This window comes from Nycticebus coucang, chromosome 17, assembly GCF_027406575.1.
Source record: "Nycticebus coucang isolate mNycCou1 chromosome 17, mNycCou1.pri, whole genome shotgun sequence".
Lineage (NCBI taxonomy): Eukaryota > Metazoa > Chordata > Mammalia > Primates > Lorisidae > Nycticebus > Nycticebus coucang.
Window position 1 is genome coordinate 31,017,804 of NC_069796.1, and position 20,650 is coordinate 31,038,453.

Sequence of the window (20,650 nt, forward strand, 5' to 3'; positions counted from 1 at the left end):
TGGAAGGCAAGGGGCCAGCTATGACCGTCAGTGGGTATTGACCAAGTCGGCAGATGGAACAACTGGACCCCTATGGACACTCCCTTCCCCAGCAGCTAGGTGACTACCCCTCTCCTAACCCAGTAGGAGATCTGGGGTTGATTCTCTAGGACAGTTTCAATCAAAGAGGCTCCAGAGAAGTGAACTCCAGGTGAGAAGAGTTACTGTACTGGAGAAAAAGAGATTAAAAGAAAGCACACTGTGAACGAAGAGCTCTTAGTCCCATGCACTGCGACTCTAAAGCCACTAGCAGCTAAAAGCGTATCTTCTCCCCATCTTCCTTCCACCAGGAGATTGGATAATTCTGTGGAGAAACCTGAATAGCAGCTTCAAATCAACAAGATCGCTAACTCTCTTGCAGAGCTTCCAACAGCTCTTCTAGGGCTTTACATTTATAAATGGATAACAAAAGACTTCTAAAGAAATGACTGCAATATGAAAGGCAAAGACCAAAACAAAACTTAGACAAATCAATGCAGGAATGAAATCTCAAAAACTGATAATTAAGAGACACCCCATATTCCCTTGGATGGGAATATGAAGCCAGGGGATGGGATATGTTTTATCCTTTCATTTCACGGTAACGTGTTTCTTCTCTTCTACTAGAACAGCAGTTCTCAACTTGTGGGTCGCGACCCACAGGAACCGTATAAAAGGGCCACGGCATTAGGAAGGTTGAGAACCACTGTACTAGAAGGTTGCTACCCTACAATGTCAGAGAGATAGGCCAAACAGAAAAGAGGGAAGCCACAAAAATAAATTCCAAGATTTTTCACTTCTCTGCATCCCGCTCTCCACTGCCACTCCACTACCAACCCCAACCAGCATCTCCCACCTGGGCCGGGATAATAGCCCCACAGAAGGTCTCTCTGCTTCAGGCTGATGCCTGCCAAACAATACTATGTAGAACACCTAGAATGATCTTTACAAAAATCCAACCATCTCAGGCCCCCGATTAAACATTCTCAACAGCTCCTTACTGAATTTGGCTTGAAAATCCAATCCCCTTGTGCTAGCCCACAAGGTCTTACACCATCAGTTCGTTCTGTCTGCTTCTTCCACTCCCGTCCCGGTCCACTTGCCGTCCCACCCACTCCTTCTCTCCCACATGCCAGTCACAGCCAGCTCTTTCTGGCCCTGAGACACACGTTCTCACCTCTGGCCTTTGTCAAAAGGGTCCTGTACACACACGACTACTCTTTTTTTCTGAGACAGAGTCTCACTATGTCGCCCTCGGTAGTAAGGCTGTGGCGTCACAGCTCACAGCAACCTCACACTCTTGGGCTTAAGCGATTCTCTTGTCTCAGCCTCCATGTAGCTGGGACTACAGGTGCCCGCCACCAATGCCCGACTTTTTTTGTTGCAGTTGTCATTGCACCTGTCCCCACGACAGGTTTGAACCTGCCAGCCTTGGTGCATGTGGCTGACACCGTAACCACTGTGCCACAGGCACCAAGCCTATGACTGCTCATTTTGTTTTCTGTGTCCCTGTGCTGTAACACAAACTCCATGAGAGCAAGTATCACGTCTATTTTATTTGCCACTATACCATCTACAAGAGTACCTGACACAAATATGTGTGTGCCCAATAAATATTCATTGAATAAGTGAAACAATAATACAAAAGCCTCAAAGATTCAAGGTTAGAGATGAAATGCTATAGGATGAAAAACTATTGAACCATTAAGTAAATTTCATTAGGAAATATAAAAATTCTATTGATGTTAGCATCAACATTCCCCTTGGCCCGAGTAGGTTTCAATGTCAAAAATTCTATTTTATCAGCAGGGTGCGGTGGTGCACGCCTGTAATCCTTACACTCTGGGAGGCTGAGGCAGGTGGAATGCTTGAGTTCAGGATTTCAAGACCAGCCTGAGCAAGAGTAAGATCCAGTCTCTACTAAAAATAGAAAAGTAAGCTGGACATAGTGGCAGGCACCTGTTGTCCCAGGAGGCTGAAGCAAGAGGATGGCTTGAGTCCAGGAATGTGAGGTTGCTGTAAGCTATGACGCCAATGATCCCCAAGCATTCTACACCAGGGCAATAGAGTGAGGCTATCTCAAATATTTCTTTTTCTATTTTAACAATGTCAGTGTTCTAATTGTGATATAGTCTTTTTTTTTTTTTTTTTGGACAGAGTCTCACTATGCCAAGTGCCATGGAGTCACAGCAACCTCAAACTCTTGGGCTTAAGCGATTCTCTTTCCTCAGTCTCCCAAGTAGCTGGGACTACAGGCACCCAGCACAATGCCTGCTTTTTTTTTTGTTATTGTTATCATTGTTGTGTAGCAGGTCCGGGCCAAGTTTGACCCACCAGCCCCAGTACATGTGGCTGGCACCCTAACCACTGAGCCCCAGGCTCTGGGCCCTATGCTATAGTTTTATAAGATATTGAGGGAAGTTGATAAAGGATACACAAGATTTCTGTATTATTTCTTATAATTGCCTGTAAATCTATAATCATCTCAAGATAAATAGTTTGATTAAAAAAAATTCTAACCGCCTGTAGTCCCAGCTGCTTGGGAGGCTGAGGCAAGAGAATCTCGTAAGCCCAAGAGTTAGAGGTTGCTGTGAGCCGTGTGATGCCACGGCACTCTACCTGAGGGCGGTACGGTGAGACTCTGTCTCTACAAAAAAAAAAAAAAAAAAAAAAAATTCTACCATAAAGGTAAGATAACTTATTATTCATCATCCTGCTTATATAGTGTCACCCCCAAATGTATTCCTCAACAGAATGTTCTGTGGTGGCAAATTCTCATTGGAACTTAGGGTAATAAAGGAAATCTCCATTTCTGGTAGGTGACATTTTTCTGGGAGCTAGAACATCAGACCCTGTTCTTAACCACACACAGTTCCTGGCCCTGACTGGCCCATAGTCAATGTTCAGTAAATATTTATTCAATTAGTTAATCATTTCTGAAAAAGCCAAAATGACATCCAGTTACAGGCCAAACTCTTCTAACACTGCTTGTCATAGCATTTCAACATGGAAAGACACAAGCACCAAGCACAGGTCCATAAATGTCTCTGTAAACTGTTCACAAAGTGCTTATTCTTAAAGCAGTAAGATAGCCAAAATGTAGGGTTGACACGTACCTTCGCCTCCATGTCAACTACATGACTCAATTATTTGATAAGAATGGCATTACATATTATATTAGGACAAAGAAATACTGTCAGGCCATCTATAAAATCCTAGTTTTAAAATAGATACTGAAATAGTCCTGGTCTTATTAACAAATCAGGGCCCTTTCTAAAAATTGGCTAATAATCTGTGTTTTAGGAAGCAATAAACCACATGAAGAGACCATATCTGACCGTCAAGTGGTAAAGGATGAAGTGCCTGCATATCCTGGTTGTGCCTATAACTTTCTTTTTAGAGAATAGTTAATGGATAAAGCAGCATACTTTTCTATTGCACCATCCATTCAGCCAATCTATATACCTAAAAAATGTGTTTAGGATCGACATCCTCAAAGAATATTTAAAATACTTTAATTTCATTCTATTTATCATTTTATAAGTTATGATCTCTACAAGGTTAAAAATTAAAATTGACTACATAAATTTTTTTACCAACCAAGTTCTCCTATCTGAACATTTTTCTTATAATCATGAATATTTTCCTCCTTTATACCCCATGAAAAAGCAGCTTTTTCCCACAAACGGTCTGAACTCTAAACCAAATTGAATAGCTGCTACCCTTGAAGCTGATTAGCAAAACACAAAGTCTTCAACTTAACACAGTCAATTTAAACTGATAATGAGCAGGAAATTCAGAGCTGAAGGTAAAAGCAGCTCCTGATGGTTCCCCATTGTTCCTTAGAGGACTGAGGCTCTCATCACATTAAATGACCTGGTATCTCATCTGGACTAAATACCAGAGCTGAATGCATCTATTTAAGGCAGATGTCGCTTCATCCTTGAATTTCCAGATTTAAATCACTGTTGTCCTTTCTCATTTGTTTTCTAAAGTGACAGCTTTTACAAGAGTAACTGAAGAAAAATAGGTTTCACATGGGAGAGGAAGTTTGGGAGGCTAGTATACCTTTGCCCTTCTCAATTGTGTGTAAGAGAATCTTTGAAGTATAAATTCAGCAAATTTATCGACCCTCAATATTAACACTGTCCTATAACTGAAACTAAAACCTAAAAAGAATTTTAAATGCCAAGTATATAGTTCAAGCTATCATTATTTAACTGTAGCATCAAAACACTATACAAAATAGTTCAAGTAAATTTTAAAACTACTTATAAGAATGAGCATTTTTCTGTTCCTAAATACTTAACTTTTGTTCAAATCACCCCTTCATTGTCTTCCTTCTGAAACCTTCAGATTTCAGACCATATTCCACAGGCCACAGAACTAGGCCATGCAAAAAATAAAAACATACAACAAAAATTCTATTCTAGAAAAAATATATATATCAGTTTTGAGTAGTTGCGAAACTATGAGGAATCCTTTAAGTCAATATATTTCATATAGTCGGTTTGAAAGCAGCCATATTTAAGAGGTTACTTTCAAAGAAGTCCAATTATATATTGCCACCGTTACATATGCCCTTTTCATTCCAGATATTTCGAATCTTAAGAATAACACATACGAAACCTTTAAAACCTCATTTTTCTCTTAGACTTTCAACCTTCACAAAATGGTTTATCCCCTTCCATTTACACAAGATTGTACAGTTATTTGGAATCTGGCTCCCCCTAAAACTTCTCTTTATTTCATATCTGAAAAAAAGAAAAAAAATGAGCAGATACCAGATCATTTGTCAGTATAAGCAGGTTTGTAATGTGTATGCAAGATAGCACCAGGAAACAATCTAAAATGAAATTAAGAGGACAATTTCATTCACAATAGCAACAAGAAAACCATACTTAATAAATTTAACAGGCCAAGTATGGTGACGGTGATTCTAGAACTCAATGAGGCCGAGGTGGGTGGAATGCCTGAGCTCAGGAGCTTAAGATCAGCCTGAGCAATAGTGAGACTCCGTCTCTACTAAAAATTAAAAAACTGAGGCAAGAGGATCGCTTGAGCCCAAGAACTTGAATTTGCTGTGAGCTATAATGCCACAGCACTCTAGTGAGGGCATCAGAGTGAGACTCTGTCTCCAAAAAAAAAATTTAACAAAAATGTCAAACACTCTAAAAACTACAAAACATTGAACTCAAAGATGATCTAAATAGAAAACATCCATGTTCATGTATTGGAAGACTTAACATTTGTTTTTTGTTGTTGTTGAGACAGAGTCTCACTATGTCGCCCTCAATAGAGTGATATGCAACGCCATAGCTCAACCTCAAACTCTTGGGTGTAAGCGATTCTCTTGCCTCAGCCTCCCAAGTAGTTGGGACTACAGGCGCCCGCCACAACGCCTGGCTTTTTGGTACAGTTGTCATTGTTTAGCAGTCAGGGGCTGGGTTCAAACCCACCAGCCCTGGTATATGTAGCCAATGCCCTAACCACTGAGCTACGGCCACCAAGCCAATACTTAACATTGTTAAGATGGCAATACTCCCCAAACTGTTCTATAATTCAATATACAATCCCTACCAAAGTCTCAGCTGACTTTAAGACTGAGTCTCACTTTGTCACCCTCTATAGTGCCTTTCCATCATAGCTCACAGCAACCTCAAACTCTTAGGCTCAAGTGATCCTCTTGCCTCAGCCTCCCAAGTAGCTAGGATTACAGGTGCCTGCTGCAACACCTGATCTTGCTGTTGCTCAGGCTGGTCTCGAAATCCTGAGCTCAGGTGATCCGCTGGCCTCAGCCTCCCAAAGGGCTAGAATTATGGGTGTAAGCCATTGTGCCCAGTCCAGCTGACATCTTTGGAGAAATTAATGAGCTGGGAGTGGGGGAGGACAGGGAACAGGGATAATAGCTAACGAGTACACAGTTAGAGGTGATGAAAGTATTCTAAAATTGACAATGATTATGTCTCAGGTTTATGAATATACTACAAACTATTAAACTATACACTTTGAGTAAATTGTATAGTATGTGAATCAGTTAATAAGGTTAAAAATAGTACCAAGGAAAGATCATTTACAAGAATAAGTATTTCTTGCATCTAGAAGTTACTTTGGGGTATGTAGATTAGGGTTTCGGAAGTTCAAAAACAAACTCACATAAGCCCTATCTTTGTGTCCCAGGGCTCTTTCATAATAAGCAATCTATATATTGAAAATCCACATAAGGCCCCTGTGTGTGGCTCAGTAACATAACAATCATTGCTGCCAGCTTAGAAGGATTCCCAAATCCACCTGGGAAACCTATGGGGGTGGAATAGAGGGAGGGGAGGGTAATCAGCAAAATACAAACCAAACCAAACATACCTCCCTGGCCTCCTTCCATAAGGTCAGAGGTTTTAAATATATAAAGAGCAAGAGTTTGAGGTTGCTGTGAGCTGTGACACCATAGCACTCTACCAAGGGCGACAAAGTGAGACTGTCTCAAAAAAAAAAAAAAGAAAAAGAAAAGAAAAATCTTTAAAGAATAGAACATAGCTGTTCTTGGAAAAAGCTGCAAGACAATTTCCTAAATGAATGAGAAAAAGTGTTACATTGTTCTATGTGAATTGTTTACTACACACCACTTAATGAGCAGAATTAGTATATTATGTACCAAACAATAGAAATGAGTTATAGTACATACACTTTACTCATAGTAAATAACTCACTTCATCAGGATTTAGGTAGAGAAGTTAGCCTCTCTTTTACTCTGAAAAAAGATCTAAAGTTGAATTAAGGCCGGCTTTTATAGATTTCTCCCTCCCACACGGCCATTAAAGCAATCTTTAAGAAAAGACAAAATTAATGCCATTGATAAGAATTTATTCTTCCCTTAAATAAGACAATAGTGCTGTGAATTGTGTTTATAATTACAATTCCAAGATTTACGCTAAGAATTTTTTTCCATCAAGAATAAGACTCTTGTTTAAAAAAAGGCCAAGGGAAAAAATTCAAAGCTATCCAAAATAGAAAGGTTCAGTAGCAACAACCGATGTTACCCTCTACACACAGAACATACTAATCTACACAGGCTCGTCCTCATACAACATACGCTGCATTTAGAGATTTGACACGTGAAGCTTTCTCCTGAGGGCACAGACAACATTCACTTTGTCAAATAGGCTCAAGGTTTTAGTCTGGAGGACCATTTGTTAACGACAGGTGCACTTAGTAGCTATCATGTCTTCATATTCTTTATAAGCAATTGAACCATCAGGCTCAATGGTCAAAACACTCAATGGGCTGTATTTGGCAGGTACACATGATGGTCTCGGCACTGAGGAGTCGAGTGTCTCATAGATGATGTTCTGGACCACGGTGTGAACTGGAGAGCCATACCGATGCCGAACTGCCCTGGGACAGTCCCCTTTACAATATCGAGGGTTATATCTGTGCGGGGCCACGATCCAGTTGTCCCACTTCAGCTGACTAAAGCTAAGTCTAAAGTCATGGAGCTCACACTCATTTTGGGGAAAAAGAAATTGATTGACGTAGTCACTCATGTTCAAGGAAGCTGGAACCAGCGGCTTCTTCAATTCAGAGACGGCAGTTTCCTGACCTCTCCGGTGACGGGAAAATCTCCCATCCCTAGCAGCCTCTTCTCCCACAGGATAGGCAGACAGATTGCTCTTCTGGTCAGGAACCTGTGAAGGGCTCCTTTTGTAGTGAAGGGAATACCACCTATGATAAGCCTGAGCACTTGTGTCATTCAAATATAAGATCAGTGAGGGGAACACTAGAAGAGTCATGTTAAAGAGGCCATCCTGTGCCAAAGGAGGCTGCAGGTGGTGTCTCATGCAGGTAAAATTTACAGACATGTGAATCTTCTTGTTGGAGGCTACTAGAGGCTGAAGGAGGGTGGTTACATCAATCTCAATCCATTTATGTTTCTTTCCAAATTCAAACTGGGAGTTAAAAGTAAAGGAATGTGGAGCTCTAGAAAGAGTCTTGCCAGAAGATTTTGGCTCTTTTATCACCAGGTTGCATACACATTTAACAGGAGAGGAAAAGGAAACTGAGTTGTTGATAGTGTATAGCAAGACTGACTTGAGTAAGTGTTCAACAGTGGTAACACGATCCAGGTTAAACAGCAGATTCCCTGATGGAAGGATTCCTAAGAAGAAAAACAATCCACCAGTAATGCTTAAACATGAATCAAATGTAACAGGAAGTCAAGGAATACTTCATAATAGGCTTTCTCCCTTCCCCCCAACCACCGCCACCACACTTCCTCAGGCCTCAAAAAAGGAAGAAGGGGGTTTATATAAAAAGAACATAACTAGGCCCATGCCTGTAATCCTAACACTTGGGAGGCCAACATGGGTAGATTGCCTGAGCTCACAAGTTTCAGACAGCCTGAGCAAGAGTAAGACCTCATCTCTAAATAGCCAGGCATTGTGGCAGGTGCCCATAGTCCCAGCTACTTGGGACGCTGAGGCAAAAGGATTGCTTGAGCCCAAGAGTTTGAGGTTGCTGTGAGCCAAGATGCCACGGCACTCTACCAAGGGTGACCAAGTGAGACTATCACAAAAAGAATATAATTTCCAGCTACAACACCAGATGTTTTATTTCCAGAAAGACTGATTTGGTCTTTCTGGAAATAAAATTAAAACAGAGAATCATTAAATTCTGCAGTTTTATTCTTAATAATTTGCTCCAAATGCATAGGGAACTAATAAAGTATTTTTCTCTTGAAGAGTCTCTAGACTCTAGGCTTTAGATGGGAAACCATATCAGTCTTGTTAAGATGACATTTTAAGCTCTATGGAATGAAGTCAATTAAAAACATTGTCCAAGTTAATCAAGAACACTTGAGATTAAAAACAGATGCTCTAAATAAGGGAGGAGCTAGGGTTTTAAATAGCCACAACTGCCCTGTTGGGTTATGTTTTTTGAAGTTATAAACCTGTGAGCACACTATTCTATAAAGCACAGATCCTCTCTCACACCTGTAAGACACCAATATGCTGAGTCAAACTGTTGACTAACACTTTGTTCCTGTAAGGACCCACTGTTCCAAGTGGGAACTTAGGCTTTCCTCTCACAGAAAACAACAAACAAGGAGAAAAGATCCATTTTAACACCGCACACCAATAGCTATACGAGACATTGTAGGCACATTTCTGGGCCAAAAGCATGGTGGATGGAAAGAGAAGTTAACCTCCAGCAGCAAGTCTCATGTGACTTTAAAATGCTATCATATTGGCCCACCTTAACTAATGAGGGGATTAGGAAGAAACAATAAGATTGAGTACCATGCAAAATAAAATGCACGGGCGGCGTCTGTGGCTCAACGGGTAGGGCGCCGGTCCCATATGCCGGAGGTGGCGGGTTCAAGCCCAGCCCCGGCCAAAAAAAAAAAAAAACAAAAAAAAATGCAATTCAAGGAGCTAGACCTAGCTCCTTTCTGTAACTGAAATCTACTACCTTCTATCATTTTCCCTCCTTTCAGTGAACCAATCTGCTCTTACACACCTGTCACCTGGTCTCCAAGAGCCTGCTTGTGCTGGGCACAGGGGGTGAAGAGCCGAATAGTATTGTAGAGGTGACTTCTGTTGGATTTAGGAATCCCTTCCTTAGTAGCATATTCCTTATAGAGCTTCTTCATGTATTGCAAGGCTCTGGAGTCTGGCTGTAGCCTAGGTGCTCCACCTTGCCCATCAGATAGGACTTTGAAGAGAGGAGGAAGGAGGCCAGATTTATCCCTCCTGTCTGCAGGCTGCAGCAAGGACCAAGGCTCAGCCTCAGATTCCAATTCAGAACTAGCTGCAATCTGAGCTTCTCTCCTAGAAGCCTGAGAACCAAGGCTACTAGGAAAACACAGCCAGGCAAAACAGCAAAACCAAAGGAGGAACTCGCCGGGAAGTGCCATGGCTTGTAAAATCTAGGGAGGAACACATTGCCCCATGCCAGTCTTCTTTCTAAAGGCCAGGAAGACCCTAGCTTGGTCTCTTAAATAAATTTTAGGTGTGTGGGTGGATTAGCATCACTTCTGTAATCAGGCCTCAAAGATGCCTAGTTGAAGATAATTTTTATCGGTTCTATATCAAACAGCTGATAACACCCTATTTAGCCAATTTGCCCTCATTAGATACAGATTTATTTGGTTATTTAGCTTTCTGCTACCTTTTCCCCAGTTACTTAAAACCTGTTATTATACTAATGGACCAACTATGTACCTCAAAATCTAAGAGAAAGTAAGGAACGATCTTAAAATATAACCTTTTATTTTTTGAGGGAAATTAGGATTCCTAAGATGTTTACAGCTACTTGCTGAAAAGCGATGTGGAAAAGCTGACTAATTATTCATGATGATAGTCAGATGTTGGTATGCAATTTATGGTATTAGGTTTACCCTTCCTCTTGATTCATCCTCGTGACCACTCCCAGTTCCAGGTGCCTTGACTTATTCCACATTGACTTGGATGAGGGAAAGTCACAACTGGCATAGAAATTACAGAGAGCAGAACATTGGTAGGTTGTTGGTCTTTCCAGGTGGCTTAATATAGGCTATGTACTTGGAATATTGCAATTGCATTTTTAGCGTAAAATGCATTTTAATTAAAATCCTTTTTTAATTGAAAGTAAAGGACAGCACTTTGAACCTTGACTAAAAATATAATATCTTTATTTCCTTACTTTGTTTGGTCTGCACACCCATCTATGCATATGTTGGATGAAAGGTTTTGAGATGTTTCGAAGTGCAATAAAATAAGTGCTTAATTTTTTTATTGACCATGCAAATGTTGGTAAAACCCCCTGTGGTTATTTCTGCTCTTGCCTTTGAGTTGAGGCCAGACTACTGCATTTTATTTTTTATTTTATTTACTTATTTTTTTGAGACAGAAGCTCACTTTGTCGCCCTCAGTAGAGTCCTGTGACATCACAGCTCACAGCAACCTCAAACTCTTGGGCTCAAGCGATTCTTTCGCCACAGCCTCCCGAGTAGCTGGGACTACAGGCGCCCGCCACAACGCCCGGCTAGTTTTAGAGATGAGGTCTCGCTCTGCCTGGCTCAGGCTGGTCTCTGAACTCGCGAGCTCAGGCAATCCACGGCCTGAGCCTGATCCTCGGCCTCCCAGGCTATTGCATTTTATAAAAATGAGGCTAAGGTGCACCATGAAAAGCTGAAATGAGTGTCACCCCCAAGCAGACTACTCCCCCTTCCCATAATACACGACACAAAAACAATTTGTGCAGTACCTAGACGGATTAAACAGGTATGTCTGCAAAATGCACGGTTACCGCCTGCCAAGTCTCCCTAGTCGGTAGCTAGTAAGCAGGGTGATAAAACACACCCAAACTGCTGAATTAGAGTTTAGTGACATTTAGTTTAAAACATTTTCAGACAATGCATGGAGCACTGAAAAGTGAGCCAGGCTTAGGAGGACAACAGCGTCTCCGTGCAGAGTTGCATGCTAGGGAAAACACAATGACGCCTCACACCGGGCGTTCCTGCCTCTCTCCCCAGAGCGTGGAAAGGACAATTTGAGGCTCATGAGACCCCCCGCGCCCCCGCCCCTCCTCAAACCATGTAGGCAGGAAGCTGGCTGCTGTCCAGGTGGCCTTTTCTCCCTTTCTACCGCCACTAACAGTGTTAATCAATTACTTGACGATTATTTGATGACTTCTGTGGCCAAATGTGAGGAAACGTTTGGAAAACGTTTACAGCCTGCCAGTGGATTCTAAAACAGAGGTTACCGAGAGAAGCCTTAGACCTGTGACCCTGATTTTGGTACTGGGGTCGCTGACAGCCTGAAAATAACCCAGCCACCTTTCAGCTGTTGGTCAAGACCAAATAAAACCTCGCGTTCTGCAGAGGCGGGAAGGCTTAGCCTCCGGACTCACAGGCACCCTCCGAGTTGGAGGACCGGGGTCACCTGGGTCCTTTCCACATTTTTTGTTCAACTTTTTTTTTTTTTAATTTCAGATTAATATGAGGGTACAAATGGTTAGGTTACATTGTGTACTTTTCTTAGGTAAAGTTCAAGTTGTAGTGTAGCCCTTCACCCCGAGGGTGTGCTGTACACCCTCACATTGTGCCAGTTAGGCGACAGCTGACCAGTCACCCTTTCTCCTTGCCTCTGCACCTTTTGGTCCCGTGGGACCAGCTCACTTCTCTCCATTTCGGGGGGCAAGGGCGTCTTCCCCTGGAGAAAACAGGAAAATGGTATCCCCCGGAAATGATCTCATGCCCTCCCGGAGCAGCGTCCGATCTCACCGGAAGTGGCGCACGGAGGCCGGTGCTGCGCTACTGTGGGGGTAGAGGTGACCCCGGTGCGGGAGTGGGGTCTCGCTGCTCAGTGTTGGTGGCTATGGAGAGGGTGGGGGTGCAGCCTGGCTGGGGGAGTCTGAGAAGTGCCAGGGTGGGCATCTGTGGTTGCGGACGCGTCCCGAAACCGAGCCAACCGCTTGTCTGCCTCTCTGTCCTGCAGGGCCGCAGCCACGATGGGCCGCGAGTTTGGGAACCTGACGCGGATGCGGCATGTGATCACTTACAGCTTGTCACCCTTCGAGCAGCGTGCTTTTCCTCACTACTTCACTAAGGGAATCCCCAACATGATTCGCCGCATTCAGGCATCTTTCCTTCGGGTGGCGCCGCGTGAGTGCCTTGGGCCTGGCGAGGGGCGGGCAGCTGGACTCTACAGTATAGTGACTGCGGTCCCCTCGGTGGGCGCTCGCTGTCAGGCAAACATCTGTAACTGCACACCTTTCTCATCGAATATTCCTACACCCCCTGTGCTAGTCATAACATCCGCCCCATCTTAGGGGGAACACAGTCACAGAACTGAAATGATTGGTTTAAGGTCGCTTGGGTCACTCCACCGTCCTTCCCTGAAGTCATCTTTATCCACGCGTCAGTGATGAAATGTTTTAAGTGTGCAGGTGATAATGATGACAGTTGCACGGCCTAATGAATATGCTAAGAACTGCGGAAGTATTCACTTTAAAATGGTGAAGTTTGTTATGTGAATTTTATCTCAGTTATTTCACTTTAAGTTATTTTAATGTGCAGCCAGGGAGAGGTGAGGAAGGGTCGGTGACCCATTTTCCTGGGTAGACCACTTTCTTATTGGTCAAATGGGTGTGTAATGAAACCTTTTTTGATCTTCTGGTTCAAAAATGGATTCTTGAAAACTAAGAGAGCAATAGGAGGGCAGAATCTGTTGTAGAACAAAGAGGACTGAACTTTTGTTCATATGTGTCTTATGAATATACTTATTCTCACTTTTGATTTTTAAAGCATTTGTAGTGTTTTATCTTGTCTACACATGGGGGACTGAGGAGTTCGAGAAATCCAAAAGGAAGAATCCAGCTGTCTATGAAAATGACAAATGAGCAACTCATTTGGATGATGTCTCCCTGTCTCTGATATGAGTTCCTTCTCTGGAAGAGGAATCTGCGTTGTAGTGTCTTGAAGACACAATAAACTTTCTGTGTGCAGCATTGTTGTCATTTTACATTTTTGTGAGGAGAATCTTCCATGTGACTGTGCCCTACCCCTATGAGCCACAGGTGCCACCCCTCTTTGTCTAGATTTATTCCCAGGTCTTGCAACATATTTGGGGTCAGAGGCTCCTTTGAGAATCTGATGAAAATTTTGGACACTTCATTACCTTGCATAGCTTCAAAAGGTTCACAGGCCAGAGGAGGAGCACTGCTTTGACAGGCCCTGGTCTTTCTCTAGTCTTTCTGATTTTTGTTCCCAACCTCTATGTAGGTGGCCACCCTCTCCCACCTTCCTGGCCTGGGTTTACCCTTAAGACTATTTCTCCCTTGAGCGGCACCTGTGGCTCAGTGAGTAAGGCGCCGGCCCCATATGCTGAGGGTGGCGGGTTCAAACCCAGCCCCGGCCAAACTGCAACAAAAAAATAGCCGGGTGCTGTGGCGGGCGCCTGTAGTCCCAGCTACTCGGGAGGCTGAGGCAAGAGAATCGCTTAAGCCCAGGAGCTGGAGGTTGCTGTGAGCTGTGTGATGCCACGGCACTCTACCAAGGGCCATAAAGTGAGACTCTGTCTCCACAAAAAAAAAAAAAAAAAGACTATTTCTCCCTGCTTCTTTGGAGATGCCAGCTCAAAAGAATCAAACACCCTTAGCCTGGACCAGGCATTGAGCCTGTTGGTCTGAATCCTTTTTAACTAGGAGTGCTCTACTGACATGACTGCTATAAGCCATTTGACATGCTGAGCTTCTACTTTGGCTAAAATTAAAAGCTGCTTTAAGCCTGTTTCTCATCAAGTGGCTTCCTTCTTCAAGCTTGGGGTGCATGGATCTCACCTGTGCAGCAGGGGTGCTGAGGCAGTGTGTGTATGGAACATGGTGAATTGTCCTGGCTCAGAGCTCCTGTACCTGATACGGGATCTGGGATCATGCTATTCTACCCTGTATTTGTAGAAATCTACAAAGGAGAAGCCTTTAAGGAAGGAAGGACAGCTATTGTGAGCCTCAATGCCTAAAACCCATCCACCTGCAGCCTCACCCTGGGTGTGGCTCCTTCCTCTACTACGGCACAACCATTTGCTCCATTTAACCTTCTCTCCAGTGCTTCTGCCCAACAAGGACTTTTTTTTTTAGACAAAGTCTCACTTTGTAGCCCTTGGTAGAGTGCTAAGGTATCATAGCTTACAGCAACCTCAAAGTCTTGGGCTCAAGGGATTCTCTTGCCTCAGCCTCCTGAGTAGCTGGGACTACAGGCGCCTACCACTACACCTGGCTATTTTTAGAGATGAGGTCTCCCTCTTGGCTCAGGCTGGTCTTGAACCCATGAGCTCAGACAATCTACCTGCTTCAGCCTCCCACAGTGCTAGGGTTACAGGCGTTAGCCAACAGCGCCTGCCACACACAGGACTTTTATGAGCTGCAGAGTCTACTGAAAGGAGCTCTCTTCAGTTTTTGCCAACAGAGTCCCCAAAATGCAGGCCTACCAGTTTCAACTAGCAAAAAAGTAAATATAGTTTGACCCTTTGTTGAAATTTTACCTGGAAAAGTTTTTCCATTTCAGAGTCTTTCATCTTTTATTAGCTACCTCCTGCTCAGGGACAGTAAAAAAGTTTCCAATTACTGCTAAGTCCCAATGAACTGTCTACCTGGAATGCGTTTCAAACAGCTGCTCGTGTATCTACACCCTCTTTTTCCCATTTCATCCCAGGCACTTATCTCAGAAAATCCCTGGGAATTGTATCCAGAGTTGCCAAGCTCTCAGCTGTCTAACCTGCTCCAGTCTCATTTTCTTCTTATAAATTAATAATTCGAACCCCTAGGTGCATCTTACAAGGGTATATGTGAAACTTAGTAAACGTAGAATGTAAATTTCTTAACACAATAACTAAGAAAATGCCAGGAAGGCTATGTTAACCAGTGTGATGAAAATGTGTCAAATGGTCTATAAAACTAGTGTATGGTGGCCCATGATCGCATTAATGCACACAGCTATGATTTAATAATAAAAAATAATTCGAATCCCTAAATATCAGTACCCGAGAGGCCTGAGATATACCTCCATGTTGCTGATAGAACAAGAGACAAGGGCTGGCCTGCTGCACTGCATAAACCCTGCCACACAGTCCAGTCTTATGGCTGGACTGTGATCAGGTGCTTAGGCCTTTCTACTGGAGAAGGAATGTAGTTATGTGTTTATTCCTTCAGCAAAATATTTGATTGCAGAGAGCACTTTTTTTTTCTTTTTGTAGTTTTGGCCAGGGCTGGGTTTGAATCCACCACCTCCGGCACATGGGGCCAGCGCTCCACTCCTTTGAGCCACAGGCGCCGCCCTCAGAGAGCACTTTTTTTTCTTTTTAAGAGTTCAGGAATAGGTCTTCATAGTCTCACAAGTATGGGGTGGGCTTGGCCGCCTGTAGCTCAGTGGCTAGGGCGTCGGACACATACACTGGGGGTGGTGGGTTCAAATTCGGTCCCAGCCTGCCAAACGACAACTACAACCAAAAAATAGCTGAGCCTTGTGGTGGGTGCCTGTAGCCAGCTACTTGGGAGGCTGAGGCAAGAGAATCACTTAAACTCAAGAGTTTGAGGTTGCTGTGAGCTATGATGGCATAGCACTCTACCGAGGGTGACATAATGAGACTCTGTCTCAAAAAAAAAAAAAAAGTATGGATGGCTGTGGACAGCTGTCAATTTAGCTAAATGCTGCCTGGATGATTCTTTGCCTCTATACCAGGGGTTCTCAAATTACGGCCCGCGGGCCACATGAGACAGTGTGATTATATTTGTTCCTGTTTTGTTTTTTTTTACTTCAAAATAAGATGTGCAGTGTGCATAGGAATTTGTTCATAGTTTTTTTTTTAAACTATAGTCCGGCCCTCCAATGGTCTGAGGGACAGTGATCTGGCCCCGTTTAAAAAATTTGAGGACCCCTGCTCTATACATTTGATTCTTGCTCCATATTAAAAAAAAAAAAAATTTTTTTTTTTTTTTTGAGAGAAGAGCCTTATTTTGTTGTCTTTGGAAGAGTGTCATAGCATCATAGCTCATAGCAACCTCAACTCCTGGGCTCAACTGATTCTCTTGCCTCAGCCTCCCAACTACCTCGGCATACAGGTGCCTGCCACAATGCTTGGCTGTTTTAGAGATGGGGTCTGGCTTTTGCTCAGGCTGGTCTCAAACCTGTGAGCTCAGCCAATCCACCAGCCTTGGCCTCTGAGAGCTAGGATTACAGGCATGAGCCACTGCGCCTAGCCTCCATGTTTAATTATTTTTTTTGAGACAGAGTCTGTGTTGCCCTCGGTAGAGTGCTGTGACATCACAGCTCACAGCAAACTCCAACTCTTGGGGTTAAGTGATTCTCTTGGCTCAGCCTCCCCAGTAGCTGGGACTACAGGCAACCACCACAATGCCCAGCTGTTTTTTTGTGGCAGTTGTCATTGTTTAGCAGGCCCAGGTTGGGCTTGAACCAGCCTGGGTGCATGTGGCTGGTGCCCTAAACCACTGAGCTACAGGCACCAAGCTGTCCATACTTAATTTAAATGAAATAATTACAAAGTTCATGTAGACCTACACTGAAATGTTTTCCCTAATAGTGGGTTCCTTTCACAGACAATAACTAATTTTTTTTTCTTTGGGGAGAGGGGTGGCATACAGAATAGAGGCTTGAACCACAAAGCCTTCTGCAGTGGTGTAGCACCCATGAGGATGAAGGGTTCTTTTTTCCCTATACATGTGGGGCCCAGGGCTTTAGGCTCGTTCCTTAATTGTGGTACTGGCTTTACAAATTAACACAAAAGATTAGTTTGATTTTGCTTGGAGTACTAGATGCAGAAGAGGAGGACAAGAAGTACCCATCTTATGAACAGCTTCCAAATCCCATTTGCCATGTCATCCCAGACTGGTTATGGGAAGGCTGACACTGAGTCCACAGACCCACCTGCCTCTAGGACATCACGTTATTCAGTCTTTTGCTTATCTAATCACATTTGTGTTCTTACCCAATGTTCACTAGGTCACCACATAGTCTCTCCCCCACCCTGCAAAAGTTCCTAGTTGGGCACCTACCTGGGATTAGCCAGTATCCAAACTTGGGGTGAAGGGACAGAGCTGCTAACTAGTCTGGAATTTGTAGGAGTGGTTAGTTAGGCTTGGTCTCTTCTCAATGCTCCCAAAGTACGATCAGTGGTGTCCCTCTCTAAGCCTGACTCCATGGTCCTGAGAGGACTAGGACCAGGACAGTCAGTTTGGTGGAGTCACAACCTGCTGAATCCCAGCTCTGAAGTCCATCACACCATGCTTCTCTCCCTCGGCAAGAAGCTCCCTCTATTTGCCTGGCAGCAGGATTGGTGACCACCTTGTTCTGCCTTCAGCTGTGCAGCCTCTCACCCACTTTTCCTTGTTGTAAAGCAAAAAGCAGGCTCTTCAAATGTCCAACCTGTGAGGCCTTGGGAAGGGAGGGTAGCAGCCAAGTCTTCAGTGAGATATCAGGCAGACAGGCATTTGTCTTGGCTTATCCTTTCAGGGGATAAGACGACACAAAGTCCCATGAATCTCCTTACTCAGAACTCTTACCTTTCCCCCAAAACTTATTAAAAATATGTCCATGTCATTCAATGACTATACCACTCATGGTTTAGCTACATGTCCTCCCTTGGTCTAGAAATCTGCAGGAATTCTCACCTACACTGATGGGTGTTTGAAACTTTGACATCTCAGCCCTATGCCTGATCCCCTGAGGTTGCTGGAAGGAAAGGTTCTGACAAGTCCTCATTCAACTACTGGGAAGACAGCCCATAAATTACTCTCCCACTAATTTAAGAGATCCTGCTACCTCCTCACTCATATTTTTTAAAAACAAGAAGCAAAAGCCAACCTCTATAATCATTCATTCATTTCACCTGTAACTTGGGTTAAGTCTCCAGATCAGTTCTGTGAGGCTGGTTAAGCCAGATTCTGAATTTTCCACAGCCGGTGTTCATCTTACTAGGGTGATGAACTGGTGCAGATGATTATGCTAATAGTCTGTCTATCCAAGGGCAGGATCTGGGGGACTGCAGACTATTGACACACGAAAGATAAGGTCTTTATCCACTTGCCGGTATGCAACGTATCAATGCTTCTTTCCCACACAAGTCTAAAAGAGGTCAACATTATTTCTGAAGACTTCCTTATTAGAATTCTATTTTGATTAGAGTGATCTCACTGAGCTGTTTTGGAATAGAAATGTGGCCAATTGCCTGGCCTCCCTCTGTAGTTTCACGTGGCTTTCAAAGGGAAGGAGGGCAGTGCTGACTTATGGTAAAAAGCGTGAAAGGGTCCAGGCCAGCAACACAATCACTCAAAGTCCAGACGAGGGATAAGTAAATACAACGTGCCTGAAAGCCCTTGAGCACATTCCTCTGGCAGATATTAACTTACTAAATCAATCCTGATGACAAATATAAACTTTGCCCCCTTCTCACCTGGCAACCACGGAAGAGGTGATGCCAGTTTATAAAAGTGGGAACTGTCCCTGGCTTTCAGACTCCAACTTCCTCTGTCAAGATGTGGCACCTCAAACTCTGTGCAGTGCTCATGATCTGCCTGCTGCTCTTGGGCCTGGTAAGGAAGTGTATGTATGGGTATGCGGGGAGCATGGAGCTGATAGTGGTAATGGAACTGTACGGAGAACTTGAAAGCCAGATTCAGTCCTGACGGATGGTTCCTATTAAATCTACAGCATCCTGGGAATGATCATTTATCCAAGGTGTGGAGCAGGGTGTCAACTCTTGCATATGAGGTGAATTTGTCTTTGTCATACAGGTAGAAGGTTCCCCAATACCAGAACTGAGTTCAGCAAAGAGAAGGCTACGAAGAATGACCCCATTTTGGAGAGGGGTTTCCCTCAGGCCCATTGGAGCCTCCTGCCGGGACGATTCTGAGTGTATCACAAGGCTATGCAGGTATTCCACAAACCCAGGAGCAGGGGTGGGCCAAGAGTGATCAGGAGACACACAGACCTCAGGATAAATCTGGGATGGAGGAGTGCCTAGTCAAAGGCTAGGAGCTCCATGGAGAAGCCGTTAGGAGTTAAGAGCCAAGAACAGGCAGGGTGCAGTGCCTAAAGCCTGTAATCTTAGCACTCTGGGAGGCCAGTGGATTGGAGTTTGAGATCAGCCTGAGCAAAATGGAGATGGGTGATGAACTGGTGCAGATGATTATGTAAGACCCTGTCTTACTAAAAATAGAAAAATTAGCTGGGTGTTGTGGTGGGCACCTGTAGTCCCAGCTACTTGGGAGGTTGAGGCAAGAAGATGGCTTGAGCTATGATACCATGGCATTCTACCAAGGGCAACAAAGTTAAGACTGTCACAAAACAAACAAAACAAAACAAACAAACAAAAAAAAACGAGAACAGTTCAACAGGGGTACCATGAAAGAATGGTATTTCTTTCTTTAGTTTTCCCTGAGACCAGAAGATAAAGCAGAGGTGGGCTTTGGTCACTCCTAGACCCAGTCTTAAAAATCACATTTTCTTTTCCTCTAGAAAAAGACGCTGTTCCCTAACTGTGGTGCAGGAATGATGTACATACCAGAGGAAGAAAAGGACAGCAAGGCACTTGCAACAATGCTCCGTTCTATGGAATATTGACTAACTGCATGTTTGTTGGAGACCCAAAAGTGAAGCATTCTTGTGTTTTTAATATTTAAAGACAAATATATGCTTTAAATTAGTCTCCATTTCGTCTTAGAATGTTATGTGGTAAGCATAACTAAACTTATCAATTTAGAGTTTTTCTATGGATATTATTAAATATCTCAAATTGAAATTTTAGCAGTCTGGAATTCAAGCTTTTGAGGGGAAGGATTCACTCTGTATACTATAGAAAAAACCAGCATTACATAATAATGCTGTGTTGTTAAATTCTCAATCTGGAAAAGTGTGGTGAGAGTTAGTTTAGCTACGGCTATGCAATTATAGCCTTGGCAAGTTCCTAAGATGGGCTAGGTCGCCCACATGCCACCTAATGATGTGTTTAAGTTTGTTTGTGACTGTCTGAATGTAAGGCAGAACTGGAAGAAAAACCAAGTTCAATAAAACAATAAAAGTTCAAGCCACCAAAAAGGATTTGAGATTTTGTTGGAGCAGGACAAATTCTGATATATACATTAA

The 20,650-nt window shown here is 43.4% G+C and overlaps 3 protein-coding genes across 4 annotated transcripts; 2 read left to right on the top strand and 1 right to left on the bottom strand.

Moving 5' to 3' along the window:
* Positions 1-6,882: 6,882 nt before the first annotated feature.
* GDF9 (growth differentiation factor 9) lies at positions 6,883-18,665 on the bottom strand. 2 transcript variants are annotated; one of them, XM_053567188.1, is made up of 2 exons: positions 9,532-9,928; positions 6,883-8,170 (listed from the first exon to the last, which is right to left on the bottom strand). In XM_053567188.1, the coding sequence occupies exons 1-2, from the start codon at positions 9,926-9,928 to the stop codon at positions 7,209-7,211; spliced, it is 1,359 nt and encodes a 452-aa protein (XP_053423163.1). In that variant the 3' UTR covers positions 6,883-7,208. The 2 variants fall into 2 exon arrangements, 1 of the variants encoding a protein (XP_053423163.1); XR_008375274.1 differs by lacking the exon at positions 9,532-9,928 and adding an exon at positions 17,563-18,665 and having other exon boundaries at positions 8,037-8,170.
* LOC128569095 (cytochrome b-c1 complex subunit 8) lies at positions 12,337-13,500 on the top strand. The gene is made up of 3 exons (XM_053567186.1): positions 12,337-12,361; positions 12,492-12,658; positions 13,301-13,500. Exons 2-3 carry the CDS (start codon positions 12,505-12,507, stop codon positions 13,393-13,395), a joined length of 249 nt encoding a protein of 82 aa, XP_053423161.1. The 5' UTR covers positions 12,337-12,361; positions 12,492-12,504; the 3' UTR covers positions 13,396-13,500.
* Positions 18,666-18,963: 298 nt separating the features above from the next.
* Positions 18,964-20,603, top strand: LEAP2 (liver enriched antimicrobial peptide 2). The gene is made up of 3 exons (XM_053567196.1): positions 18,964-19,098; positions 19,300-19,439; positions 20,024-20,603. The coding sequence occupies exons 1-3, from the start codon at positions 19,042-19,044 to the stop codon at positions 20,058-20,060; spliced, it is 234 nt and encodes a 77-aa protein (XP_053423171.1). The 5' UTR covers positions 18,964-19,041; the 3' UTR covers positions 20,061-20,603.
* The last annotated feature ends 47 nt before the right edge of the window (positions 20,604-20,650 follow it).